This window comes from Phacochoerus africanus, chromosome 13, assembly GCF_016906955.1.
Source record: "Phacochoerus africanus isolate WHEZ1 chromosome 13, ROS_Pafr_v1, whole genome shotgun sequence".
NCBI classification, from domain to species: Eukaryota; Metazoa; Chordata; class Mammalia; order Artiodactyla; family Suidae; genus Phacochoerus; species Phacochoerus africanus.
In genome coordinates, this window is record NC_062556.1 from 9,118,316 (window position 1) to 9,143,957 (window position 25,642).

Sequence of the window (25,642 nt, forward strand, 5' to 3'; positions counted from 1 at the left end):
TAATTTCACTTTTTATGAAAACTTTATCATGTTTTATGTTTTCTAGTCCTTAGCCTCCTGGAACATTTTAATTTTTAGAGTTGGCTAAAATGTTTGAAAAATCTTGGGAGTTCCTGTTGTGGCTTAATGGGTTAAGAATCCAATTAGTATCCGTCAGGATGTGGATTTGATAACCCTCGCTCAGTGGTTTAAGGATCCAGTGTTGTTGCAAGCTACAGCTTAGGGTGCAGATGTGGCTCAGGTTTGGTGTTGTTGTGGCTGGGGTATAGGCTGGCAGCAGCTGCAGCTCCAGTTCAACCCCAGCCTGGGAACTTCCGTATGCAGCAGATGCAGCCCTAAAAAGCCACACACACTCACACACACACACGCACGCAAAGGAAAAATCCAGAGTTGTAACTCTTTATGCAGATTTTTAACTACTTCTCATGTTTAGCTGCAGTCTTCATTTCTGCTTTTCTCATTGTTCGGTTCCTTGAATTTTAGGGATCTGCTGTGGAAATTAGCTTGTTTATGATTTTCTTCCCTTTTTGGATTTCATCCTTTTTCTTTGTCCTCTGGCATTTACCAGTCGTCCGTCTGCCAAAATGTTGTTGAGGAATCTCTTTTGCTATGATCTCTTTTCTTGTTAACTGTCCCCTTTAAAAAACATATTCTTAGGATTTCAGGAGTGAGCTAAGTATGTTATGCACACACTTTTCTCTTCTTTACTGTGTGTTTGTAGGATTCATTCTGTGCCTTCAGCCAAGTTTTGAGGGACCTAGCCATATTGTGAAGACTATTGTTAGATGCTCTGTCCTGCTAACTTTTGAGGATCCTTCTTTGTCCTGTTTTCTCTTCTACACAGTTAAATATCTATAAGTACTATGTATACCCTGTTAAATATGATTTGGTTTATTGAAATGGGGATGCATCTGAAAATTGTTAGTGTGTCATTAGTCCCCCCCCCCCCCCCTTTTTTTTTTTTTGCTTTCTAGGGCTGCAGTCATGGCTTATGGAAGTTCCCAGGCTAAGAGTCTAATGGGAGCTACAGCTGCCGGCCTACAGCACAGCCATAGCAATGCCAGATCTGAGTTGTGTCTGCAACCTACACCACAGCTCATGGCAATGCTGGATCCTTAACCTGCTGAGCAAGGCCAGGGATCGAATCACAACCTCATGGTTCCTAGTTGGATTGTTTCCAAAGTGCCAGGAGGGGAACTCCCGTTTTTCCTTTCTTAGTGGCACCTGAAATAATACATACTACATTTGAAACACATATAGTGAAAGATAAAATGCCTGTCTTTAACTTGATGGGGAAGTGAATTTAAAAAATTTTTTAAATTTTTTTTAAATTTTTAGGGCCACACTTGTGGCGTTTGGAAGTTCCCAGGCTAGGGATCAAATTAGAACTGCAGCTGCGGGCCTACACCACAGCCATAGCAACTTGGGATCCAAGCCATGTCTGTGACGTACACCACAGCTCACAGCAACATCAGATCCTGAACTCACTGAGGAAGGCCAGGGATTGAACTCGCATCCTCGTGAATACTGATCGGGTTTGTTATCACTGAGCCATGACAAGAATTCTGGGGAGTGAATTTGAGATATATTTAACATGGTGCATTTGGAATCAGTGCTAAAAATAATTTTCTTTACTGAGATAGGTAAAATAATATTTCCATTTCTTCAGAAGTTTTTTGGTAACATGTTGTCTTTCTCATTTTTTGAAATTGTTCCTGTTAGTAGAGAATGCTCAAGGTAGAGGGACTTAAGACCTGGGTGTTGGTTTTACTAGCTTTTACGGTATTTGTTACTGTTGATTTATTGGGAAGTAAATCCACTCACAATCGTAAGCACTGTTTGTGTTTGTAGGCATGGCTCTATATGTTACTCTGGATCCAAGCAATGAAATTTTGTGTTACCGGTCTTATAATTAAGAAGTTGAATAATAATTTATGGTCTCATACCTCTTTTTTAAACCTAACATTTCATTACTGAGGATTGTTGCTTTTTTCTTTCAGTTTTTCTTAGTGCCAGATCTGAACTCTCATGTTTTTGACTTTTTCTCCTACAGCCACTCATAATTGCTAAATGTTTCATTTCTTTTTTCTACCCTTTGGCCTTGTTTAGTTCAGTTAAATGGAATTGCCTCTGGTCTCTTCTGCAACCCTATTTCTTGGCTGCCATAATCTTACTAAGGGTTTCCTAGTTAAGGGATAGAAACTTGAATTCTCTAGCCTTTTTCTGGTAGAATTGCTTGGCTTGTGTATTTTAAGCATTCAAACAAACGAACAAACAAAAAGTGAAATATTTATCATTGATATTCTTCTTTTTTAAAATATTAACTTAATTTTTAAATTTAAAAAAAATTGGGGGGGCACCCCATGGCATATGGAGTTCCTGAGCCAAGGATCAGATCCAAGCCACAGTCGTGACGTAAGCCACAGCTGCAGCAATGTGAGATCCTTTTAAGCCATTGCACTGGAGTAGGTGAACCTGTATCCCAGCACTCCCAAGATGCTGCCGATCCTGTTTCGATCCTGTTCACCACAAGGGAACTCCTAAACTCCTATATTTTGACCGAAGGACTGACCTTCCTTCTTCCTTCTCTTTCTCCCTTTCTCCCATCTCTGCTCCTAATGTTTTTGAAACATTGAACCTTCTACTTAGGTTGCATTGTAGCTTACTTTCAGAGGTCTTATACAGTTTTTAAAAACATTTTAATTGTCAAAGCTTCATTTTAATCAAATAAAAATTTATCTTTCAGAGTATCTTAAAGTGAGGTCACATGACCCTGAGGAAGCTATTAGACATGATGTTATTGTGTCTATAGTTACAGCAGCTAAAAAGGATATTCTTCTGGTCAATGACCACTTACTTAATTTTGTGAGAGAGAGAACATTAGACAAACGGGTAAGTAGGGATAATAATTAATAGTAGGTTTGCATTTTGAATACTTGAAGTTTAATAGTATTTCTTTTGGAAATATTGAAATTTAAATGTAATTAGCCCTTTTTGGGGTGGAGGCATTTTAATATTTAAAATAATGTTTTTGAGAAGGTTTTACTCTTTGTTGAATTAGATTTTATTAATTTTTCTTTGTTTTCATTCTCACCATAAGCTCTATTGTCAGTACACTAATTTTTTTTGAGGTTTGTAATATATTTTGTTTATTTTTTATGATGATATTTTTTTCCATTATAGCTGGTTTACAGTGTTCCATCAACTTTCTTCTGTGCAGCAAGCTGACCCAGTCACACATACATATATACATTCTTTTTTCTCACATTCTCATGCTCCATCATAAGTGACTGAATGTAGTTCCCAGTGCTGTACAGCAGGATCTCATTGCTTATTGATTACTACACTAATTTTAATGTGACTTTTGTAAAGGCCTCTGATGCAACATCTCTTTTCTCTTTTTCTTCTTTCATACGGGTATCAATCAGTTGATTGACCTTTAACTGATTGTATTATCACTCCTATGGAGTAGAAAATAAAAGATGCTGTCAACTTGGCAAGGCCAACCCCAGCATGCTTCTAGTCTTCTGTGACCCCAGACCTTCCCTCTTGAGCACACAGTAGCTCCTCTCATTAGTCCATAACTTCTGAAGAGGGGTCTGCATCTTGTTATGTTCGTATTCCATGTTGCCTGGATTGTATTAGGCACTGAGTACATGTTCAGGGACTGTTCATACTCCCCTCCTCCCCATTGTCTTTCTTCTCATGGCATGGGTTTTATAGACTTGAGAGTTAACAGAAATTTTGGTAAAGGATGAAAATCTTTGATGGATTTAGAGGTTAATTAGCAAAGAAAGGGGGAGGCCTGTGGGTCACTTTGAATAGATTTAACTAGGTAAATATTTTACAACATTTTGACAATCACTTTTAAGGTCAGTTGCCCTGTTGCCATCATTTAATTCTCTCTCTGATACTGCTGGTTATGGGTGAAGAATAGATGAACAGGACTTACACAGTTTTCCCACCAAATCTATAGGTATTCAGAGCAACTTACTTTAATTGATAAATTTCCACCTGTCTCTATTGAGTATTCCATTAGGGTATATTAAACAATGAAAAGGCCAAAAGCTATAAAGAAGGAAAAGGAGATTTGCATTGTGGTAGGATAACAGCCTTCTAAGTGTTTAAGTAATCTTTTTCATGGTTACATTTAGAATTGGAGCTAAGTATTTGTGTATTATTTGGATCATAATTCATGTATGTTTGTGATTATCATGTTGTGTTCATCATAGGACTCTGGTTCATTCATATAAATATTGAGTACCGTGGAGTTCCCGTCGTGGTGCAGCGGAAACGAATCCGACTAGGAACCATGAGGTTGCGGGTTCGATCCCTTGCCTCGATCAGTGGGTTAAGGATCCGGCATTGCCGTGAGCTGTGGTGTAGGTCACAGACATGGCTCGGATCTGGCGTTGCTGTGGCTCCGGTGTAGGCCGGCAGCAACAGCTCCGATTAGACCCCTAGCCTGGGAACCTCCATATGCCGCAGGTGCGGCCCTAAAAAAGGACAAAAAGTCACAAAAATAACTAAATAAATAAATATTGAGTACCAAAAAATAATTGAATATATTTCTGTCTTTGGTAGTTTTGGGATATACTCTATCTGTAAATTCTCCCTAGAATAGCAGTTTGGGGAATTAGAGATAAAATAGAGAATTAAAGTTTTTACAAACAAATTGAATTCTTACTTTATGAGTAAAGCTCTTGAAGTCTTTTATTTTAATATGTATGTAGTGGATGGATGAAATAAAGATTATTCTTTACTGTAATTGAAAGAAAAATCTAGAGAAAAATGTTGCTGTGAGTGATTTACTGCAAAGGAAAAATGAATAATCTTTGTAGATTAATGAAGTTCTAAATATTAACATTCTACTGATTATAGTGCTATGTTTATGTAAAATTGAAGAATAAACTCATAGCAAGATAAGTAATGTTGGATGTACAATAGCAGATACGTATTTATTTAAAAAAAAAACTTGAATACATTTCTCTTATTCTTGAATTTTATTCCCAGATATACAAAATGAACCACTATTGTGTCTTTCCCTTAAATATCTGATAAAGCCATATTATGTATACCTTTAATACACATATGCTTAATATATAGAATAATTTGGGAAAAAAATCTCATTTTATCCAGTTAGCACTTAAAGTTTATCAGTTAACTGTGTTTGCCTTTTAAAATTTGGTAGCATGGATTTCCCTCACTAATTCCAAGTGACATTATATAGATTATGATTGACTTTTTCAGGGGTAGGTAATGGGTTTAAGCACAAAAGCATTAAAATTTTTTATACTTGTTAATAGATATCTGTGCTTGACATAGTAGATATATTAAAATGATAGTTGAATTTTTAATACAGTCATAAATTGATACTCAGTAACTGAAGTCTGATGAAAATATATTGTTTTAAGCAAATAAAAAGCTGGGAAACTATAGACTTAACTAAATTAATATAATTGAGACATTTTTAAATTATAATTTTTTTTAAATTTTAAGTGGAGAGTACGCAAAGAAGCCATGATGGGACTTGCTCAGATTTATAAGAAATATGCTTTACAATCAGCAGCTGGGAAGGATGCTGCCAAACAGATTTCATGGATCAAAGACAAATTGCTACATATATATTATCAAAATAGTATTGATGATAGGTAAGTTAAGGACACTATATGTAAAATGTTTGGTGCTTTTAGTATTATATAACTATTGTTGAGCTTTTGTTTTAGGCAAACTATTTTCTTCATAATTTTAAACTTACTCCTCCTCAGTTTTTATTACAAGTTAATGTTAGTGAGTTACTAGTTACAAAGCCATAAATGAAGTAGTAAAATACATTTGACTTTAGGGATGAGTATAGCTTTTATGGTCATTTTCATATACTATGTTTTAACAGTAATATTTCAAAGTAGGAATGTATGTAATTATGATTTTAATTTTGTTTCATAAGTAAATGTATAATGCATTTTTTCAAATAAAATCTTTTGAATAAAATTCAAGTGAATATATACCATTTGGATTTAGACATTTTAAATTAAAACAATTCCTACTCAAGGTTAAAAATATAGTTTATAAATTTACATGAAGTATGGAACCTAACTATTTAGTAGTTCATAGACCTGTAAATCTTGCTTGCAAGCTAAATTGAGTTGGTGAATTTTTAGTGAGGTCCAAATGATCTTGCCTATAGTAGGTCTGAACAAGAAAATTAAGAACCAACAGGACATCTTAAAATTTTTAAGAGTTAACAGAATCTAGAAACTGAGTTTTATCTTAGGTTGATATCTAAGAAACTTGATAGTGATTATTTTTATTTGACATTTTAAAACTTTTTGTGTGGCATCAGTGCATTTTGATTTGATAGCCCCCCCCCCCCCACCTTTTAAATGTTTTTTGGTACTTTAAACCACGTCTTTTTTCTTGATGACCACTGTGAAAACTCGAAGAATCTTAAACATTTCTTTATAGTTTTAACATAGGTGGTGAGAATTTGTCACTTGAAAGGTTGAGGTAATCCTTTATTATTCAGCCAAGGAAGCTAAGTCCGTGGTATATAACTTGCTGAAGGTCATGGAGAAGTAGTTCTCTTAGCTGGGTGTAGGAATGTTGCCAGTACATTCAGCTAAACCTTTGTGTGTGTTTGTCTGTGTCTGTGTTTCTGTGTGTGTCTGTCTTCTTGTGGAAAGAGATCTGATTTGGAAATCTCATCTCCACTCAGAAAGAAGAAGCACTCTTATATGTGTTCTTTACATGTTTTTGGATTTTATGTACAGGTTTAATACATACGTTTAAAGAAATTAATGCAGTACTTTCTCTCTGTTCTTTTGTAGATTACTTGTTGAACGGATATTTGCTCAATATATGGTTCCCCACAATTTGGAAACTACAGAACGGATGAAATGCCTGTATTATTTGTATGCCACACTGGATTTAAATGCTGTGAAGTATGTTTCACATGTCAAACTCTGTTTTTTCCATCTTTTGCAATATATTGGATTTTATGGAAAAAAATTGTATTTTTAAATGCCAACAATTTGTGTAATGCAGACATTATTTCAATGGTCAGACTCAATAAAATGCCTGGATTTTTTTTCAGAAAGTACTGCTATTAACATGAAATTAACAGAATTTTTGTAAGTAACTAAAAAACAACTGATCGACATGGAATCTTTTTAGGACTTAGTTTTTCTGTCTACACATTTTCATGTTGTTGTCTCAAGAAATATTGATGTACTTTTTGTTTTTGTTTGTATTCCTGGAAGTAGTAGAATAGTCCATATTGTGAAAATAGTAGTTGGTTATCTTCACCTGATATACTGATCTGAATTATGGCGTTGTTTAGGCAGTAGGATACATATTTTCAAAAGTATTTTTTGATGGAGTTCCCATCGTGGAGCAGTGGTTAACGAATCCAACTAGGAACCATGAGGTTGCGGGTTCGGTCCCTGGCCTTGCTCAGTGGGTTAAAGGATCCGGCGTTGCCGTGAGCTGTAGTGTAGTGTAGGCTTGGATCCCACGTTGCTGTGGCACTGGCATAGGCTGTTGGCTATAGCTCCGATTAGACCCCTAGCCTGGGAAATTCCATATGCCGCAGGAGCGGCCCAAGAAATGGCAAAAAGACCAAAAAAAAAAAAAAAAGTATTTTTTGAATAAAAACATGGTCGTAAAGGTAAGTGCAAGTATATCTTTATGACCATGTTTTTATTAAAAAACGCTTTTGAAAGCCTTCCTGGGGAATTGGCATTTTGAATATGGAAGGGACATTGCTAATTAAATTGTACTGGGATTGCGGAGATTGAGGTTTGGAGAGTGGTGTGCTCAAGGTTTCAGAAAGCAACAAAAGATCCTTCGTATTTCAGTAAATGTCACCACAGCTAATGGGTATTAAATATTCAGAAATTGGAAGTCTAAGGAGCTGTATTTAGTTTTCATTCCTACCACAGCTTAATGGGACTTCACTCCCCCCCATGGAAATTATTTTATGTGCCATTTATATCATTCATAGACATGTTGAGGAAAATGTTATAGGGGGAGAAATGTACATTTCTTGATATCTGCTGTACTCCAGGCACAGGAATGTTTGTTATCTGTGGCTGCTTTTGTGCTGCAGTGGCGGGGTTGAGTAGTTTCAATAGCGACCTTATGACTCACAAATCTTATAATATTTATATCTCGCCTTTTATGGAAAAAACTTTGCAACTCCTAGTATAAGTGATATTTTTTCTATTTTGCAAATGATGAACTGAATATCATGGAGATCAATTAATTTGCACAAAATTATACAGATAATAGAAACAGCCAGAATTTTTTTTTTTTTGTCTTTCTGTCTTTTTAGGGCTGCACCCATAGCATATGGAGGTTCCCAGGCCAGAGGTCTGATTGGAGCTATGGCTGTTGGCCTATGCCACAGCCCCATCAAAGCCAGATTGGAGCCGTGTCTGCATCCTATACCACAGCTCACAGCAACGCCAGATCCTTAACCTACTGAGCAAGGCCAGGGATTGAACCCACAACGTCATGGTTCCTAGTCGGATTTGCTTTCGTTGCACCACGACAGGAACTCCCAGAGCCAGAATTTGAACTCAGTTCTACCTGGTTCCAAAGCTCCTTCTTTTCCCACTGCATATAGTAAAATATGTTACAACTATATTTAATTGATTGTAAAACATAAAAGTTTCATATGGAAAAGTTACGTGGAATTGGAATGCATCCTTCATGGTGCAATTGCTGGCCTCTTAGAATGGATGAGATATGTATATACTCCATTCACAATAACCTGTTAGAAATCACTGCTAGCCTATATTCTTTGACGTACTTCAGTTGTCATTTAGGAGTAAAAATGAATTAAAGACACTTTCAAGCAAAAAAATGAGAGTTTACCATTTATAGATTCTATTTGAAAAAAGTACTAAAGAATGGAGAAGAAAATTGAATCCAGAAGGAAGAAATAGGATAGAGTTTTCTTTACAAGAAGTGGGCATCTGGATTAAGTCATTTAGCATCTAGGGTGCTATCGAGCCAGCAACATCACTGTAGCAGTATGTGAGCGCTCTTGAAAGTCCTTGGGCTACCCAGCTTCCTGCTTTGGGGTCCCCATCAGGTAACATGAGATGGCAGGTGAACAGTTCTAAGGTTGTTTTTTTTTTTTTTGTCTGTCTTTTTGCCTTTTTGCCTTTTCTAGGGCCGTTCCCATGGCATATGGAGTTCCCAGGCTAGGGGTTGAATCGGAGCTGCAGCCTCCTCTGGCAGCTCATGGCAGCGCCGGATCATTAACCCACTGAGCAAGGCCAGGGATCGAACCCGCAACCTCATGGTTCCTAGTTGGATTATTTAACCACTGTGCCACAATGGGAACTCCCTAAAGTTCTTTTTTGTTGTTGTTAAAGGCCACACCTGTGGCACATGGAAGTTCCCAGACTAGGGCTCAAATAGGAGCTGCACCCACTGGCCTATACCACAGTTACAGCAATGCCAGCTCTGAGCTCCATCTGTGACCTATGCCACAGCTTGAGAAACGCCCGATCCTTAACCCACTGAGCAAGGCCAGGGATCGAACCCGCATCTTTAGGGACACTCTGTTGGGTTCTTAACCCGCTGAGCCACAACAGGAACTTCCTAAGTTTCTTTTGTCATATAAGGGTGAGGACAGACATTGATTAAATCAGACCATGACTCAAGTGTGCCTGTTACAAATATGAATCACCCCTAAAATAATTAATTTGAATGTATAGCTTCCAAACCCATAGGAGCAAACAAGTAATAAAAACCTTAATAACAGAAGTGGAAAAGAAAATAAAAAGATAATTGTAAATAAAATACATGAAACATAAAAAGCAGTTTTAAGACTATTATCAGATATCATTCATCACTTAAATGACAAAGTCCATTTGTTTGAATTAAAAAGTAAATATGATAAATAGGATATAGACTGAGAAATAATCCCTAGAAAAGTTAAAATTCCACACTGGATCAATTGATTCTACAAAAATGGTGAGTGAATGAATAACCTGTTTTAAGTTATCTTAATGTGATTAAGATATATTTTTAAAGGATTTTTTGTTTTAAAATTATTATTTTTTTGGAATTAACTATATACATCTAGTGCTTCTTCACATTTTATTTCTTTAACTTTACATTTACCTATGATTATTTATTCAGTTACAAGTTCTGAAGCATAATAATAAAATAAAAATATCTCTGAATCCACCACACAGCTTGTGAACACTTTTCGCTTTCATCTTGCTATCTTTCTCATGAAGGAATTGACTAGCCGTAATTTTGTGTTTCTCATTTCCTTTTAAAAAACAGTTTTATCATATGTATGTATATATGTATGTATCCCTTAATAATGTATTATTTGTTTTTGCTTGTTTTTGAACTTCATGAAAATAGAATAATTGTGTATAGTCTTCTGTGACTTTTTTCATGCCATTCTATTATGTTTCTAACCTTTATCCATGCTGTATTTATAGCTTGTGGGTCATTCACTTTTACTGTGGTATTGAATTATGTTGTCATTATGCCGCAATTTTACTCCACCATCTTGACCTGGGAAATCTGAATGGACATTTGTGTTGTTTCCATTTTTTAAATAATACGAACAGTGCTACTGTGAACATTTTTCAATTTAGTATGCACAAGCAGGAGTTTCTCTAAGATATGATTATGAATGGTTCACAAATTTGGCTGCATATTAGAATCCCTTGGCGATGTTTAAACAGTACTGACGCATGAATCTCACTTTCACTTTGTAATGTAGTATGAGCATTGGGCTTTTTAGAAAGCATTTCTGGAGATTCTAATGGGCAGCCAGTGTTTCGGTTCACTAATATGCAGCTACAAGTGGAGGTGCTGAGCATGCATATTTTTGGTATTATAAACTAGTCATGTTATTTCCCAATATGATTATATTAATTTATGCTCTACAGTGGTTTGTAAGATTCTATATCCTCCTAAACATTATCTGGCATCTCATTTTTTGTGAATCTTTGTCTCATTTTCATTTTCTTGAATACCAATAATATTGAAGTTTTCTTTAATGTTTCTAATTTCACCACAGTCCTATGTTATATTACAACACCTGTCCTAGTTTATTCATTTACGTTCCCATTCTAACCTAGAAAGAATTTGTGACCTCTAATTAGTTTGAAAGGTATTTTAAAATAGCTGCTTGGCAGGTGGGTTCCTGGTAAGAACTTGTTTGATAAGGATTTTTGCTTACTTATTAAAAGCCATATATTTTATTCTATGACCGTATTCTTTCCGATAAGACAAAATGCTTTCTGTATTTTAGATTTTTTGAGGTGCACCAGCTTTTGGATAAGTCCATAAGTTAACTAGATGTCTTGATTATTGAAAGAGAGAAAAGAGGCAGACTTGAATACTTTCTGACTGTGGTGTCTATTTCCACCTCCTCCAAGTTCCTCAGAACAACTACTAGCAACAAGAGTAAGCCGTAGTATCCGGTGTCCTGGTTTTGATCATCTGTTTTATATAGTGCAGGCTCTCATCTAGACAGTTCTGTACTACTGAGTCTGATGGGTAATTTGCCAGTTGGGAGCAGAGGGCTGGAGGAGAGATTTCTTTTCAACATTTTCACAGGTTTCCGACTGCAGCCTGATGATAGTCAAAAAAATTTTTTTGAATTGGTACATACTTGTGGTATGTTGGTAAAAACAGAGAAGCCCTAGTGAGGGAACTGGTTGTCTACTTAAAATGTCAGTTAACAGATTTAAGAGTTATCTGAGCTCTAACCAGGTTTTTAATTTTATTTAGTGACAGAACTGGAACTCAGGCTAGTATTAAATGAATATACTTGTCTTCCTATTGCAGTAATACTGTTTCTACTAATGTAACTTCTTTTTCTCAAGTACCATTTAGAAAGGCAGAACACGGAACACATTGTCTTTGCTGTTTAATATAATTTAATTAAAATGTTCGAAGGGATATTCCCCCTGACTATTAAAACACAAATTCTTAGTCATTGATGGTCATTTTTTGATTTAAGCTATAGCCATAGTAGTTTATCATGAGCTTTAGAATTGCTTAACATTTTATCACTGAATTAATAAATGACAAATAAAATAATTTCTCCTTTGTTTCAAGTGAAGGGAAGTTTCAAAATTCAGGCCTTTCAGAAGTTCTGAGTAGTGATAAAATGTATAGGTAGAATTAGTTGACTTTGGAGCTCAGAAGTAATTTCACAGATGACTCCACTGTTTCTTTAAAAATTACTGTTTTAATTGTGTAACTTATGTTAGCCATTCAATTTTTACAGTCCTTTAGATAATGGTCATTTTTCTTCTAATGTTTACATTCTTAAAGTGTGTCAGTTGAGTTTTTATGGCACTTGAGTAACTTGAAAACAGTGAAGTATAGCTATTTAAGATGAAAATGCCCCAGTATGTTGTTTTGCTAATACCACTTTGAAGTGACCACTCTGAAGGAATTTAAATACCTAAATTTAAGCTAATTTATCTGCTTTAAAAAATGCAAAGGGCCATATGATCTAGGAATCCCACTCCTGAGCATTTACCTAGACAAAAGTATATTTGAAAAGATACATGCACCTCCCCCCCCCCCGGACTATTTTCAGTAGCCAAGAAATGCGAACAACCTAACTGTCCATCAACAAATGAATGGATAAAAAAGATGTGTGTGTGTGTACATATATACACACATACTGTGGAACACAGCTCAGCTATTAAGAGAATGAAATAATGCCATTTGCAGCAACATGGGTGGACCTAGAGATTTTCATACTAAGTGAATTAAAGAGAAAGACAAATAGCATATGCTATCACTTATATGTAGAATCTAAAATACAACACAAATCAACATATCTACAAAACAGAAACAGACTTGTGGTTGCCAAGGGGGAGGGAAGGATTGGGAGTTTGAGATTAGTGGAGGCAAACTTACATAGGTTTGATAAATGACAAGGTTCTACTGTATAGCACAGGGGACTATATTCAGTATCTGATAAGCCATAAAAGAAAAAATGAGAAAAATTGTATGTATAACTGAGTCACTTTGCTGTACAGCAGAAATTAACACTAATGTAAATCAACTATACTTCAATAAAATTTTTAAAAAATGGAAAGGTATTTTTTAAAACTTACTACTGAAAATGAAGTAATTGCCTTGTTTATCTAAAGACAAAGTGTAGTTTTATATGCTTCTGTATTAAGTTACTCTTTTATGGCAGTGCTTCATGTGTGGTGATGGAGGGTAATAGAACTGTAGACAGTTGAGTACAAAATAAGGAGAAGTATTTGGTTTGGAATATTTCCTTTTTAAAACTTTAAATGTGAGTAATTCCGATATTCTGTAACAATATTTCAATGGCATTAACTGCTTTATGATTTATGTATGGTTTCTCGAAAACCTATAGAATTTCTTTTTATAAATTTATTTATTTATTTTCTTTTTAGGCCACCCCCACGGCATATGGAAGTTCCCAGGCTAGGAGTTCAGTTGGAGCTGCAGCTGCCGGCCTACACCTTAGCCACAGCAACACTGGATCTCAGCCGTGGGGTCAACGGCAACACCAGATCCTTAACCCAGTAAGCAGGGCCAGTGATTGAACCCTCATCCTCATGGATACTAGTTGGGTTTGTTACCACTGAACCACTTCAGGAACTCCCTGTTTCTTTTTTAGGTTAAAATGCCTGTATAAGAACAATATAAAGAGGAGAATATCAAAATTTTTGCCCTAGAAAATGAATATTCACTTACAGACATAATTTATAAATGAAAGTATATAATATATATTAAATTATAATGTTTCTGTTTCAGGAAGAAATACCAACATTCTCTCAGGAGTCACTTTTTTCTGTTTGTGTCTGATTCCTTTCATCCTGCTTGTTATAGGACCTTACTCCGTTAAATAGTATTTTATTTCTCAAGTTTATTATCTTTGCAGTTAAGTGCTATGCTCTTGCCTACAAATATCTTGCAGTTAACAATAGATTTTTCCCTATCTTTATACAAAAGAAGAAACAACCACCACTAATTCCCTTTTTTTTTTTTTTTTGGTACAGCCCTCTCCTCAGATGTTATTGTTGCATTTATTTGACCCTCTCTTTTTCTTCGTACCTCATCAATTGCTTAATTAGTCCTGTAGTTTTTACCTCATCGCTATCATCTCCTTTTGTAATTTGAACTTTCAGAAAAAATAAAGCTGGAATATTTTTGAAGGATTTGTATCCTCTCTTGTTATTTAAATTTATGTTTGTGTTTTTTAGAGCATTGAATGAAATGTGGAAATGTCAGAATTTGCTTCGACATCAAGTAAAGGATTTGCTTGACTTAATTAAGCAACCCAAAGTAAGTTAGCTTTAATGAAAAGTTCTTTGATAAGTTTTGTAAAACACATGTATTTTACTTACTCCTTATTACCATTTCTGCTCTTTGTTGAACATCTGTTTCTGTCTGGAACAGTCCTCACTCTAGAACCTATGGTATATCTCAGAACAATGAAATTTTTTTAGAGACTTACTGCATAGGTAAGTTTAAATTTACTGTATCTGTAAAAGGTGATACCCAACAGGAAAGAGAGCTTGCTTCTGTGTGCTCAAAATTAAGGCTTTCCTGGTAGTTTTTAAATTAAAATAATCAAACCAAAACAATAACTCTGCATCTTGGAAAACCTACAAAATAGAGTAAAATTACACTTAATGTCGCCACACTGAAATGCTCCCATCATCTTTGTATAGTCTTATGGTTATAGAAAGTTTTAAGATCATGTAATTATAGTTAAGTATCTTGGTATTTTTACTTATAATTAATATTTTGGTAATTTGAATGCACCATCTGGTCTTCATAATTATAATTTAAGGATGGTTTTTCATCGAGTAGATGCTATTTAAGAGTGTTGACCTACATCGGTCTATAAAATGTATAATTTATCTGCAAAGCAGCTTGCCTGGTTATTTAAAATTGTATCGAGAGAAAACAATGTAGTGTTATTTTTGTTTCTTTTTCAGTGTGTAGTGCACCCCCACACACAGCATACTCTAGCATATACTTCTTGTTCATAGGCAGAGGTCTATAGGGTGGAGTTGTTTCATCTAAGAGGAGAAATTTCCCAGTTTCCCTAGGTGTAAATTTGGCCATTTTCTCTAAATGTCATTGGCTAACAGTACTTGTTTGAGTGGTTTATACTGTCCTCCTCCCTTTAAAAAAACAAAAAACAAAAAACATTTAAATCACAAGTAGTAAGGCATTTCAGACCACTTGTTTGCCTGATTGGAGCTTACCATTGAGTAGTATTTTTGTTTTATAGGCTAACAATAACCTCTTTGTTTATGATTTATTGAATGTATTCATTTAACCTTCTGTGACTTCTGAGTATATTGAGCCTGCTAGAATAAGTTATTCCTTACAGTCAGTGACGTAAAACTAATTATATAAATTCTGCTGTTTAAGTGCTTTCTCTGCGAAGGAGGGAAATTGGAAAACCCCCCTAAGTTAATGTGTTTTAGCCAATAAACACATGTTTCAGTCAGTGTTATAATGTAATGATACAGTGCATTTCAGTTAGTTAGCTCTGGATAAAGTATCTTTGTTTGCCACCTAAAGCCTTATTATATTACTTGCTCTTTGTAAAATTGCAGACATGTTAATTAAAAATGTGGGGTGTTCTTATATGCATATGTATATAATTATTCCTGATTTTAGGCATTATTGAAGTCGTAGTAGCAGCTGAATAACATGTTAAGTGTGTAGATCATATGTTGAACAGTATGGTATATGAGACTGTAAACAAAAGTAACTGTTTTTGACTCTCACTGTCCCTTTAAAATTTTTTAAGTTGGACTTCCTTCCCCTTACCTGTTGATAAAACTTTTTGAGGGTCTCATGACTTTCCTGTTCGGTCTTAGGTGAAATAAAATACAATCTCAGTTAAATCACCATGCTTTGTTCCCTTCTAGTATGTGGAATTTCCTTTAACTTGTCTTAAAAAAATTACCAAGTTATAAAAATTAAAGGAGGAGTTCTAATTCATTTGTGAAGGGGTTGAAGAAGAAACAGAATGGAGGAGGATAGTACTCTAAATTGGAATTTTAGTAAAGTGAGAATAGTAATCTCTTATTACCTAATATTCACTTTACACTGAGAGCTGTAATAGATGTTATAGAGTTAGAAAAATACATGAAACTGTGTTTAACTTTTGGGTGTGTATAATCTGCCTATTTTACCAGGAAGACTCTTAGATCCTTAATAATCAATGTATGTTTTTTTGGCTTCTTTATTATTTCTTTTGATTAAGATAGTTTTTATTCTTTCTTAGCGGTGCAGCTCTTCTCCTTCATTTAACTGAATAGATTTGCCCATTGTCACCCAAAGTGACTTTGTACTTTGTTGATGTTTCTTTTTCATGTGAATCAACTTGTTGAAATCCCAATAGTACCTCTTTCCCCCCAAATTAAGCAACAGTAGAAATCTAATCTTTCCAGGCAGATCTGTTCAAATATTTTAGGTTCCAAATATCTGAGAATTAGCTCTTGTACTCTATTACTCTTTTTGTTTCTCTTTCCTCTTAACAAGTTCCCTCTCAGTAGGGATATTTTGTTTATTTTTTCATTTGTTGCCTTCACCCTAAAGGTTTTCTAGCTCAGTGTTTTACACAGAATTGCTCAATGACTTTTTAAATAATTCTAACTTGATGCAATGAATAACTAGCATTCTTAGAAACATCTTCTATACAAATGACCTGACAGAGTGTGTATTATATGCAGCACAAATGTGGTGAACACATTCATTCACTAAAATACTACCCTGATGCTGCAAATAACTAGTACTCTTGGAAAAGTCTTTTGTACATGTCAGTGGCATTTAATGGCCTTCATCTAGTGTCTTTCCCATAAGCTTCATGACTATGCGTTATAATCCTCAGGCTTAACAATTTTAGGAATGCTTCAGTTCAATCAGAATTGTGTATTTGTCACGTTTTTGTTTGCGAGAGGCTGAAAACGTGAAAAACAGTATTTCCAGATTATTTTGTTCCTTTTTAAAACCTAGTTGTCCTGTTTTTTGAGTACTTAAGAAAAACAAAATATCTGTGTCCCAGAGGTTGATGCAGCAGTTGTCTGGGTTTTTTTGTCATTGTTTTGGAGACTCACAAAACAGGATGAAGGAAGAGGTGGATCGTGACTTCACCTCCACCTTTTACTTGGTTCATCTTTTAAACATGGCTAAAGAAGGAGCATATAGTGGTGGCTAGGCTGTGGGCCTAGAGCACGAGTAGATTATGCTTACCTGACTTTCTGAAGAATATAATGAAGGTTATTGTTAAGAAATTTTAATTTTGCATTTTTTGTGTGGTTTACAGACGGATGCCAGTGTCAAGGCCATATTTTCAAAAGTGATGGTCATTACAAGTAAGTTATTTCAGATACTATATATAAAATTTACAGTTTATTTGAAACATTTCTTTCTGATAATATAAAGTGTCTTGGAGTTCCATTTTAGGCTAGCATAATACAGGAAAAGATTAAAGTGATTATTTTGTTTGATATTTCTCAACATACTCAGTTTTCCTTTTTTTGGATTTTTGTTTTGCATACTACACAGAATTACTTTGTGTGTTGATAAGACCAAGAGCTGGAGAAAGGATTTATTACATAAATTTATGTTTGAGAATTTATTCAAATTACTACATAAGCTTGGTGTTAAAAACTGAATGCGTGGTTTGGTGTTGCTTGCCCTAATGTGACCCTGTCTGAAGCTCGTTTCTTTGTGAACCAAAATTTAGAGTGAATTGTATACCTAGTAAGTTCAAAAGAGCTTTGAAAAAAAGTTAATTTTTTTACTTTCAGTGATTTCAAGTAAAATGTTATTTAAATGCTTTTAAGAGCAAATACTGAAGGATTGTGAAGTATGTCTTCTTTGTGAAATACATCTTCAGGACACGGATAGGGAAAAGTACCTGTCTTTGCCGGGCGTTTGCTTTTCCTCTCACCTCGGAGATGGCCGAGGACAGCATACGGATAGAGGGAAAATCAGGCACGCCTGGAGGGTGGCTCTGCCGAGCTCCCACTCGGGAGTAATGAAGAGACCTTAGATGGATTTCTGAGATGTTATCAGATATTCTAAGATGTGTGTCGAAGTAATGTTGAGACACTGAAGGGAAGAGTAACTTGTCTCATTGGGTTGTAGACTAAATGATAGAAGTCTTAGCACCAATAGAAATTTCAGACAAAAATACCTTTTAGTCCTGGGTAAACATAAATTAGTTTTCGGTCCTTTTGGATGACTCAAAGCAAGTGCTTTTGTACTGTTGCTTTTTAGTAATTATTTCCTTGGTCGTTTGGCTGTGTACAGTATCCCCCGAAGGACATCATATCCTATATTCTTTCTGTTTTTAACCCTGTGTCTATTGTCTTCCAACAAGTACATATTTTCCAAATTTTGTCCTGAGGACTGCCGATGTCCTGCAGGTGTTAATTGTACTGTTAGAAAAAAGGGTTCCACGGTCAAGTACGTTTACAGAATCCTGAATTAAAGGGGTTTTTTGGCTTGTTCTTTTTCCCTCCTTCCCTTTCTCCCTCTGTCTCTCTCCCCTCGTTTTTTCTTCCCTTCTCTCTCCCTCTCTTCCCTCTGTCTCTACCCTCCTTCCCTCTACCCCGTTTCACTTTTTTTTTGTTTTGCCACTTAAAAGGTAGGTTTTACCATAGCCCTTAATATGATGCCTATACATTATGGAGGGGCCGTAAAGTGACATCTTCCAAAACTAGTTTTGCAAACAGTACAGTCAAATTTTTGTACTACAGAAATACAGAAGGGTCATACAGTTAAGTAGTGGAGGGAAATTTGTCCTTACTGTATTTAGCGACCTAGCCAAGACTTAAAAATGGAATTTTAAAGTTTTATAGGAACTTGACTTCTGATTTACCATATTCATACCTTTCATTGTGTGTTTTGATACATGACCTATTAGGAGAATAACGTATAGAAATCATTTTTGACTCTACAAGAATTCTTCCTTCCTCATGTAGTAATGGCATGTCACGCAGTAACATGTGGAACATGTTGCTCAGCATGTGTTAGTGCCAAGTAGCATGCATGTATATGTGCATTATCTCTGTTTAATAGTAAATGGTGCAGTACAGGAAAATAGTTTCTTCAAGGTAAAACTTACCGATCTGGATCTCTTGCAATAAGTTACCAAAGAACAGCGTATGCAACAAGCTCAAAGAGACCAAAAATTGGTATTATTCAGATTGGCATTTAGTGCCTTTAAATATTACAAGGAGTTATTTAGAAATAGCCAGTTCAGTCTTTACCGCTATAGATGGTCCATCACAATGATCTCACTGTATGTTTCTAGGATACAGATTTTTATTTGTGAGAATTTACTATTGGCGTGCTGCAATTTTTATGTCATGAAATACATTTTTAAGTTAGGATTATTCATCAAAATAATGTTTCTCTTTTATTATTTTGAGCAATTTCTAAAATTGTATTTTAATGGAATTTTAATTTAAGGAAATTTGCCAGATCCCGGTAAGGCTCAGGATTTCATGAAGAAATTCACCCAGGTGTTAGAAGATGACGAGAAAATAAGAAAACAGTTAGAAGTACTTGTTAGTCCAACATGCTCCTGCAAGCAGGCTGAAGGTTGTGTGGTAAGGAGAATTTAAAAGAGCTCATGTTTGGTGGAACCCCCAAATCTTTTTTGTTCCCTTTTGTAAGAAAATTTATATTCATTATTTAAAATGTAGAAAATATCACAAAAATAGCAATACAGTTAAACTATAATTCCTCTGTAGAGACAGTTGCTGTTAATATTGTGGTGTAGTCCTTCCAGAATAAGATTATACCATACATAAAGCTTTGTACATGTTACTCTCTTTCATTACTCTTTTACAGTATTATATTCAAAAGCAGCATAGCATACCTTTGAATATATGTACCGTATTTTATTGGACAGTCCACTTGTGTTTTACATTTAAATTTTTTTCCCAGTTTTTTTTTTTGTTTGTTTGTTTTTGTTTTTTTTTTGCTATTTCTTTGGGCCTCTCCCGTGGCATATGGAGGTTCCCAGGCTAGGGGTCGAATCGGAGCTGTAGCCACCGGCCTACGCCAGAGCCACAGCAACGCGGGATCCGAGCCACATCTGCAACCTACACCACAGCTCAGGGCAACGCCGGATCGTTAACCCACTGAGCAAGGCCAGGGATCGAACCTGCAACCTCATGGTTCCTAATCAGATTCGTTAACCACTGCGCCATGACGGGAACTCCTCAGTTTTTGATTAATATAAAGAATACTTTAATCTCTTTATAGCTAAAGAATTTTATACATTCTTGATTTCATTTCTTTAGGATAAATTCAGTGTTGGCCAGTATCATTGTTGGGAACAAGCAAAACTGAAAAAAAGACATAGTTATTTTGATAGGATTTATGAAATCGGTTGCTAGTCATCTGACCATTTTTTTCTTCTCTGGTATATAAACCATTCATATTTCTTTTATGAATTGTGTGGGTTTTTTGGTTTTGTTTTTTATGTATTATTATCCATCATGGTCTATCCCAGGAGACTGATATAGTTCCCTGTGCTGTACAGTAGGACCTTATTGTCTGTCCATCCTAAATGTAATAGTTTGCATCTCCTGATCCCAAACTCCAAGTCCATCCCACTCCCTCGCACCTAAATTGTATGTTTTTAATCTTTAGAATATTGTTTTTATCTTTTTGATTCGTTAGTTGGTCATGGCATTGTATGTTACTTAGGCTGCAGATCGTTTGCTGTCAGTTGTAGTTTGCGCTTTTCATCTTGTTTATGATGCTCTTTAGTTTTATCTCACTAAGCCTGTCAGTAGTCTCCTCAAGGTTTTTGCCTTTGGAGTCCTGCTTATGAAATCCCATTCTAATGCAGGTTAATGAAAATACTTACTCATGTCAGTATTTCTTAATTTCTTGTCTGTGTGTTTCTTCCTAAAGTCTTAAAAAAGAGGATTCTTGGCTCCACTCCAGATTAACTAAATGGGAATCTTCACAATGAGCCCTAAGAATCTGTAGTTTTAATAAACTACCCCAGTAATTTTGCTTGTTCATGTTTGTTTGTCCACAGACCTTTTGTTTTACTCTTTTCTCATTGGTTTCACTTTTTTGGAATATTTTTGGTGTACGATGTGAGATAGGGATCTACTCTGCTTTTATTCTAAATGTCTGACCAGTTATTTTAATACATTCACTGTAACAATATGTTGAACAATCTACCTTTTCCCTACTTAGTTGAAATGTTACTGTATATGCTAAATTTTTAATTTAGTCTATTTCCAAACTTGTTCAGTTCCCATTAATAATTTATTCCAGCACAAATACTATGTGGTTTTAATTTTTGTAGGCTCTTAACATTTTAATGTAGTTAATTATTTAAACCTGTCTTTGTAATATTTTACAAATCTGCATTACAGCGTGAAATAACTAAGAAGTTGGGCAACCCCAAACAGCCTACAAATCCTTTTCTGGAAATGATCAAGTTTCTCTTGGAGAGGATAGCACCTGTGCACATAGATACTGAATCTATCAGGTATTTTTATGTTAAAATATTGAAGTTTCATAACTAGACATTCATTCATTCATGCTTTAGTAGCCAACCATTATTAAGTACCTGCTATATACAGGGTACCTGCTATATATATATATATGTGTGTGTGTGTGTGTGTATAATTTATATTATATATATAATGTTATAAAATATAATATATATATTATTTATATTATATACAATGTTATAAAATATATATATTAAGTTAAGGTAAGATTAAGTACTTGCTATATATATATAGATTTATATATATACATAATGGCTATACACTCATCTGTATGTATCTCTGTATGTGTATGTGTTTGAAAATATGCACACAGTCATCTGTACATATCTGTGTATTTTTAGTTTTCATTTATTTATTTGTTTTTAGGTCCACACCCATGGCATTATGGAGGTTCCCAGGCTAGGGGTTGAATCAGAGCTGTAGCTGCTGGTGTACACCACAGCCACAGCAACACCAGATACGAGCTGAGTCTGACCTACACCATAGCTCATGGCAATGCCAGATCCCCAGCCCACTGAGCAAGGCCAGGGACTGAACCTGTATCCTCATGGAAACTGTTTGGGTTTCTTAGCCACTGAGCCAAGATGGGATCTCTAGTTTTTTTTCTTTTAATGGTTGTTTTGTTTTGTTTGCAGCATGTGGAAGTTCCCGGGCCAGAGTTAGAACCCGTGCCACAGCAGTGACAATGCTGGATCCTTAATCCATTGAGCCACCAGGGAACTTACTTAATTTTTCTCCATATTTAATCTTATGTATTACTTCAATTTGGGTGAGATTTTTGTCAATCCAAGCATACTTTTTATCTATCACCTGTATACTAGGAATTCCTCTTTTTGGTTTTTTTATTTTTATTTTTTTTGTCCTTTTAGGGCTGTGCCTGTGGCATATGGAGGTTCCCAGGCTAGGGGTCAAATCAGGGATTGCAGCTGTTGGCCTACACCACAGCCATGGCAATTACATAAGGAAAACCAAGCCTCATCTGTGACCGACACCACAGTCCACTACAATGCCGGATCCATAATCCACTGAGGGAGGCCAGGAATTGAATCTGCGTTCTCGTGCATACCAGTCAGATTCATTTCTGCTGAGCTCCAGGAATTCCTATTTTTTGGTTAGCTTGCATAGGTTAACTGATGGAAAGAGAGTGTGTAATTCTACCCTCAAGAAAAGAAGACTTGGTGAATATGTTGTAAAGCAACATACGATGTGTTTTCACAGATATCTGAGAACTGAAGGTGGTATTTTTAGAACAACCTCCAAATAAAGTTTCAGGTTTGATATCACCTGATTGTGACATCTTGGGAAATACTTTCTTTTTATGTCTATACTTGTTTTTGTAAATTATGAGAAGAGCTTTTTTTCTTTCTTTTTAAATGTTAAAAATGTTTTGGCTTTTTTTAGGGCTGAGGTATCTGAGCCCTGTGGCATATGGAGGTTCACAGGCTAGGAGTTGAATTGGAGCTGTAGCCACTAGCCTGCATCACAGCCACAGCAGCTTGGGTCGCTACGTCTGCTACCTACACCATCACTCATGCCAACACTGAATCCTTAACCACTGAGCGAGGCAAGCGATCAAACTCCAATTCTTATGGATGCTAGTTGGGTTCTTTAACTGCTGAGCCACGACGGGAACTCCCTCTTTCCTTTTTTAAAAAAACTTCCTAAAAATGTTCCAACTGATTGAAAAAATAAACTACTTAAAAAATACATTTAGCATAGTGATTTATTAGTGACCCATAGTAGCTGTCAGAGGTATATTAGAATCTAAATAATACTGATGGTACTCTGTACTCAGTGAAGTTGCTTTGACGGTTTTTTTTTTGTTGTTGTTGTTTTTGAGGAGGGCATAGGGTGTAGCTTTTGACCTGTCACCCTCTGCAGAATAGGGGTTCCTTACTTTGAATGCCCATTCGTCACTTTGGACTCCTCTTACATCATTTTTCATTTGAAGAAGGTTTGAAAAACAAAACAAAATAAAAAAACTTGATCCCTCTAGATTAGTACAAGGAAGAATCTGAATCAGACTGAAATTCATTAATTAAATAAGTAATCCCATGCCTTCTATATTGTCAAAGCATACTTTCTGTTTTTCATTAACCTGTCTAGTAATGCAATAATGAGTTTTAGTCAGAAGGTTGTATTATAGTTCCATAAAATTGGTGCAGATAGTGTTCAGAGGACTGATTTCTCTAAGGGGATAGCATTTGAGCTAAGAGAAAGTATGAGTAAGAATTTATTTTTACAGAAGCAGGAGGTGTATATAGGTATTGAGATTAATATAAGGAAAACTAACTGGCTAGGAAAGAAGGAGGATATTTGGAAATGATTGCCATCTGTTTAAACTACAGTGTGGAGAAGTATAAAGTTGTTATGAGATCCTCAAAAAAGCATTTAGGATCAGATTGTGGAAAGCCTTTCGTATCTAACTTTAGTACTTTTACTTTGTTTTTTGGTCTGTCGAGAGCCAGGAATAATTGATGACGGCTTGGAGAAAAGAATTAGAAGAGATAGATTGCTCTATGGGTGGTGGTAGTGGGATGGAAAAGAAAGAACATCGTTGAGGAAGGTTTTAAAAGAACAACCTAAAAACTGGGTTGTCTTATCAGAAACACGGAATATAAGGGAGGAGGAGTCATAAGTATATTCGGTATGAGGTCAAGTCCAGATGATGAACAGAATGAGAATACCTTGAAAAGATGAAGGGAGCTGGTGAGAAAGGATATGCTGCTTATTTGGACATGGCTTCTTTTTTTGTTTGTTTGTTTTTGGTCTTTTTAGGTCTGCACCTTTAGCACATGGAGCTTCCTAGGTTAGGGGTCGAATTGGAGCTGTACCTGCCAGCTTACGCCACAGCCACAGCAAGGCGGGATCTGAGCCACATCTGCGACCTATATCACAGCTCACAGCAATGCCAGATTCGTAGCCCACTGAGTGAGGCCAGGGATCGAACCTGAGTCCTCATGGATGCTAGTCGGGTTTGTTAACCGCTGAGCTGTGATGGGAACTCTGGCATTTTTTTTTTTTTTTTTAATCAAGGCAAATTGAATTTATGTGAAACTGTGAGAATAGACTAGTTTCCTGAGCAGGATTGTGTAGAAAAAAGTTAAAAAGATCAAAAGCTCATGGACAGAGCCTTGGAATTTTTTTTAACAGTAGAAAAATTATGGTAAGGTAAAAAAGCCAAGTTGCTGCAGTGTTTTGAAAGTTAAGATAATGAAATAATGCACATGAAATTATGAACTAAAGACCAAGGACCAAAACAGGTCTTTGGCTTTAGCAAATACTAGGTCCTGTGATATAGAAGACATGTTCAAACATAAACAACAGGGAGTAGCCCTTAGTACTTATAATGTGCCTGGGATGATTCTAATGTTTTGTGTGTTTTAACTCATTTACTTCTTAATTTTATGAGACAGATATTATTATTCCCATTTTATAGGTAAGGAACAGTAAGTTACACAGATAGTAAGCAGCTGTCCCACTGCTGGGAAGTAGCTAATGGTATTTAAACGGAGGAAGTCGAGCTCTAGTGCCCTCCTGGTTAACCACCACGCTGTGTGATGGGCTTCCTGAAAGGTTCCACTCCTAGTTTGCACCAGTAGGTAGTGAGTGTCCAGTTCACCAAACTTCCTGGTAGTGGCTGTTAACCTTTTCAGTCTTTGCCACCTTTAGATGAATGATACTCTTTTAAAAAAAAAAAAATTGTATTGTGAATAAAGTTGAACATTTCCCCCCCATATGTTTCTTGGGTAATTGCATTTATTTTCATTTTTCTGTCAGTGGCTTAGAGGAATTGTTTTTTCTTATTGATTATATGAGTGCTTTATGAAATAAGTCTATTAACACAGTTGGATTGCCTTTTAAATTTGTGCTTTACAGGAGTTCGCATCATGGCTGAGTGGATAACGAACCCGACTAGTATCCATGAGGACACAGGTTCGATCCCTGACCTTGCTCATTGGGTTAAGGATCCAGTGTTGCCCTGAGCCATGATGTAGGTCACAGACACAGCTCAGATCTGGCGTGGCTGTGGCTGTCGTGTAGGCCAGCAGTTACAGCTCCAGTTTGACCCCTAGCCT

General features: G+C 35.7%; 1 protein-coding gene across 7 annotated transcripts in view; it reads left to right on the forward strand.

Moving 5' to 3' along the window:
- The window catches only part of PDS5B (PDS5 cohesin associated factor B), a 210,141-nt gene that overhangs the window by 106,053 nt on the left and 78,446 nt on the right, over nt 1-25,642 (forward strand). For all 7 annotated transcript variants that reach the window (XM_047755637.1, XM_047755641.1, XM_047755642.1 and 4 more), the window contains exons 11-17: nt 2,747-2,892; nt 5,500-5,651; nt 6,828-6,941; nt 14,244-14,325; nt 17,333-17,381; nt 19,489-19,628; nt 21,423-21,538. In XM_047755637.1, coding sequence (XP_047611593.1) covers nt 2,747-2,892; nt 5,500-5,651; nt 6,828-6,941; nt 14,244-14,325; nt 17,333-17,381; nt 19,489-19,628; nt 21,423-21,538 — 799 coding nt within the window. The remainder of the gene's footprint in view (nt 1-2,746; nt 2,893-5,499; nt 5,652-6,827; nt 6,942-14,243; nt 14,326-17,332; nt 17,382-19,488; nt 19,629-21,422; nt 21,539-25,642) is intronic.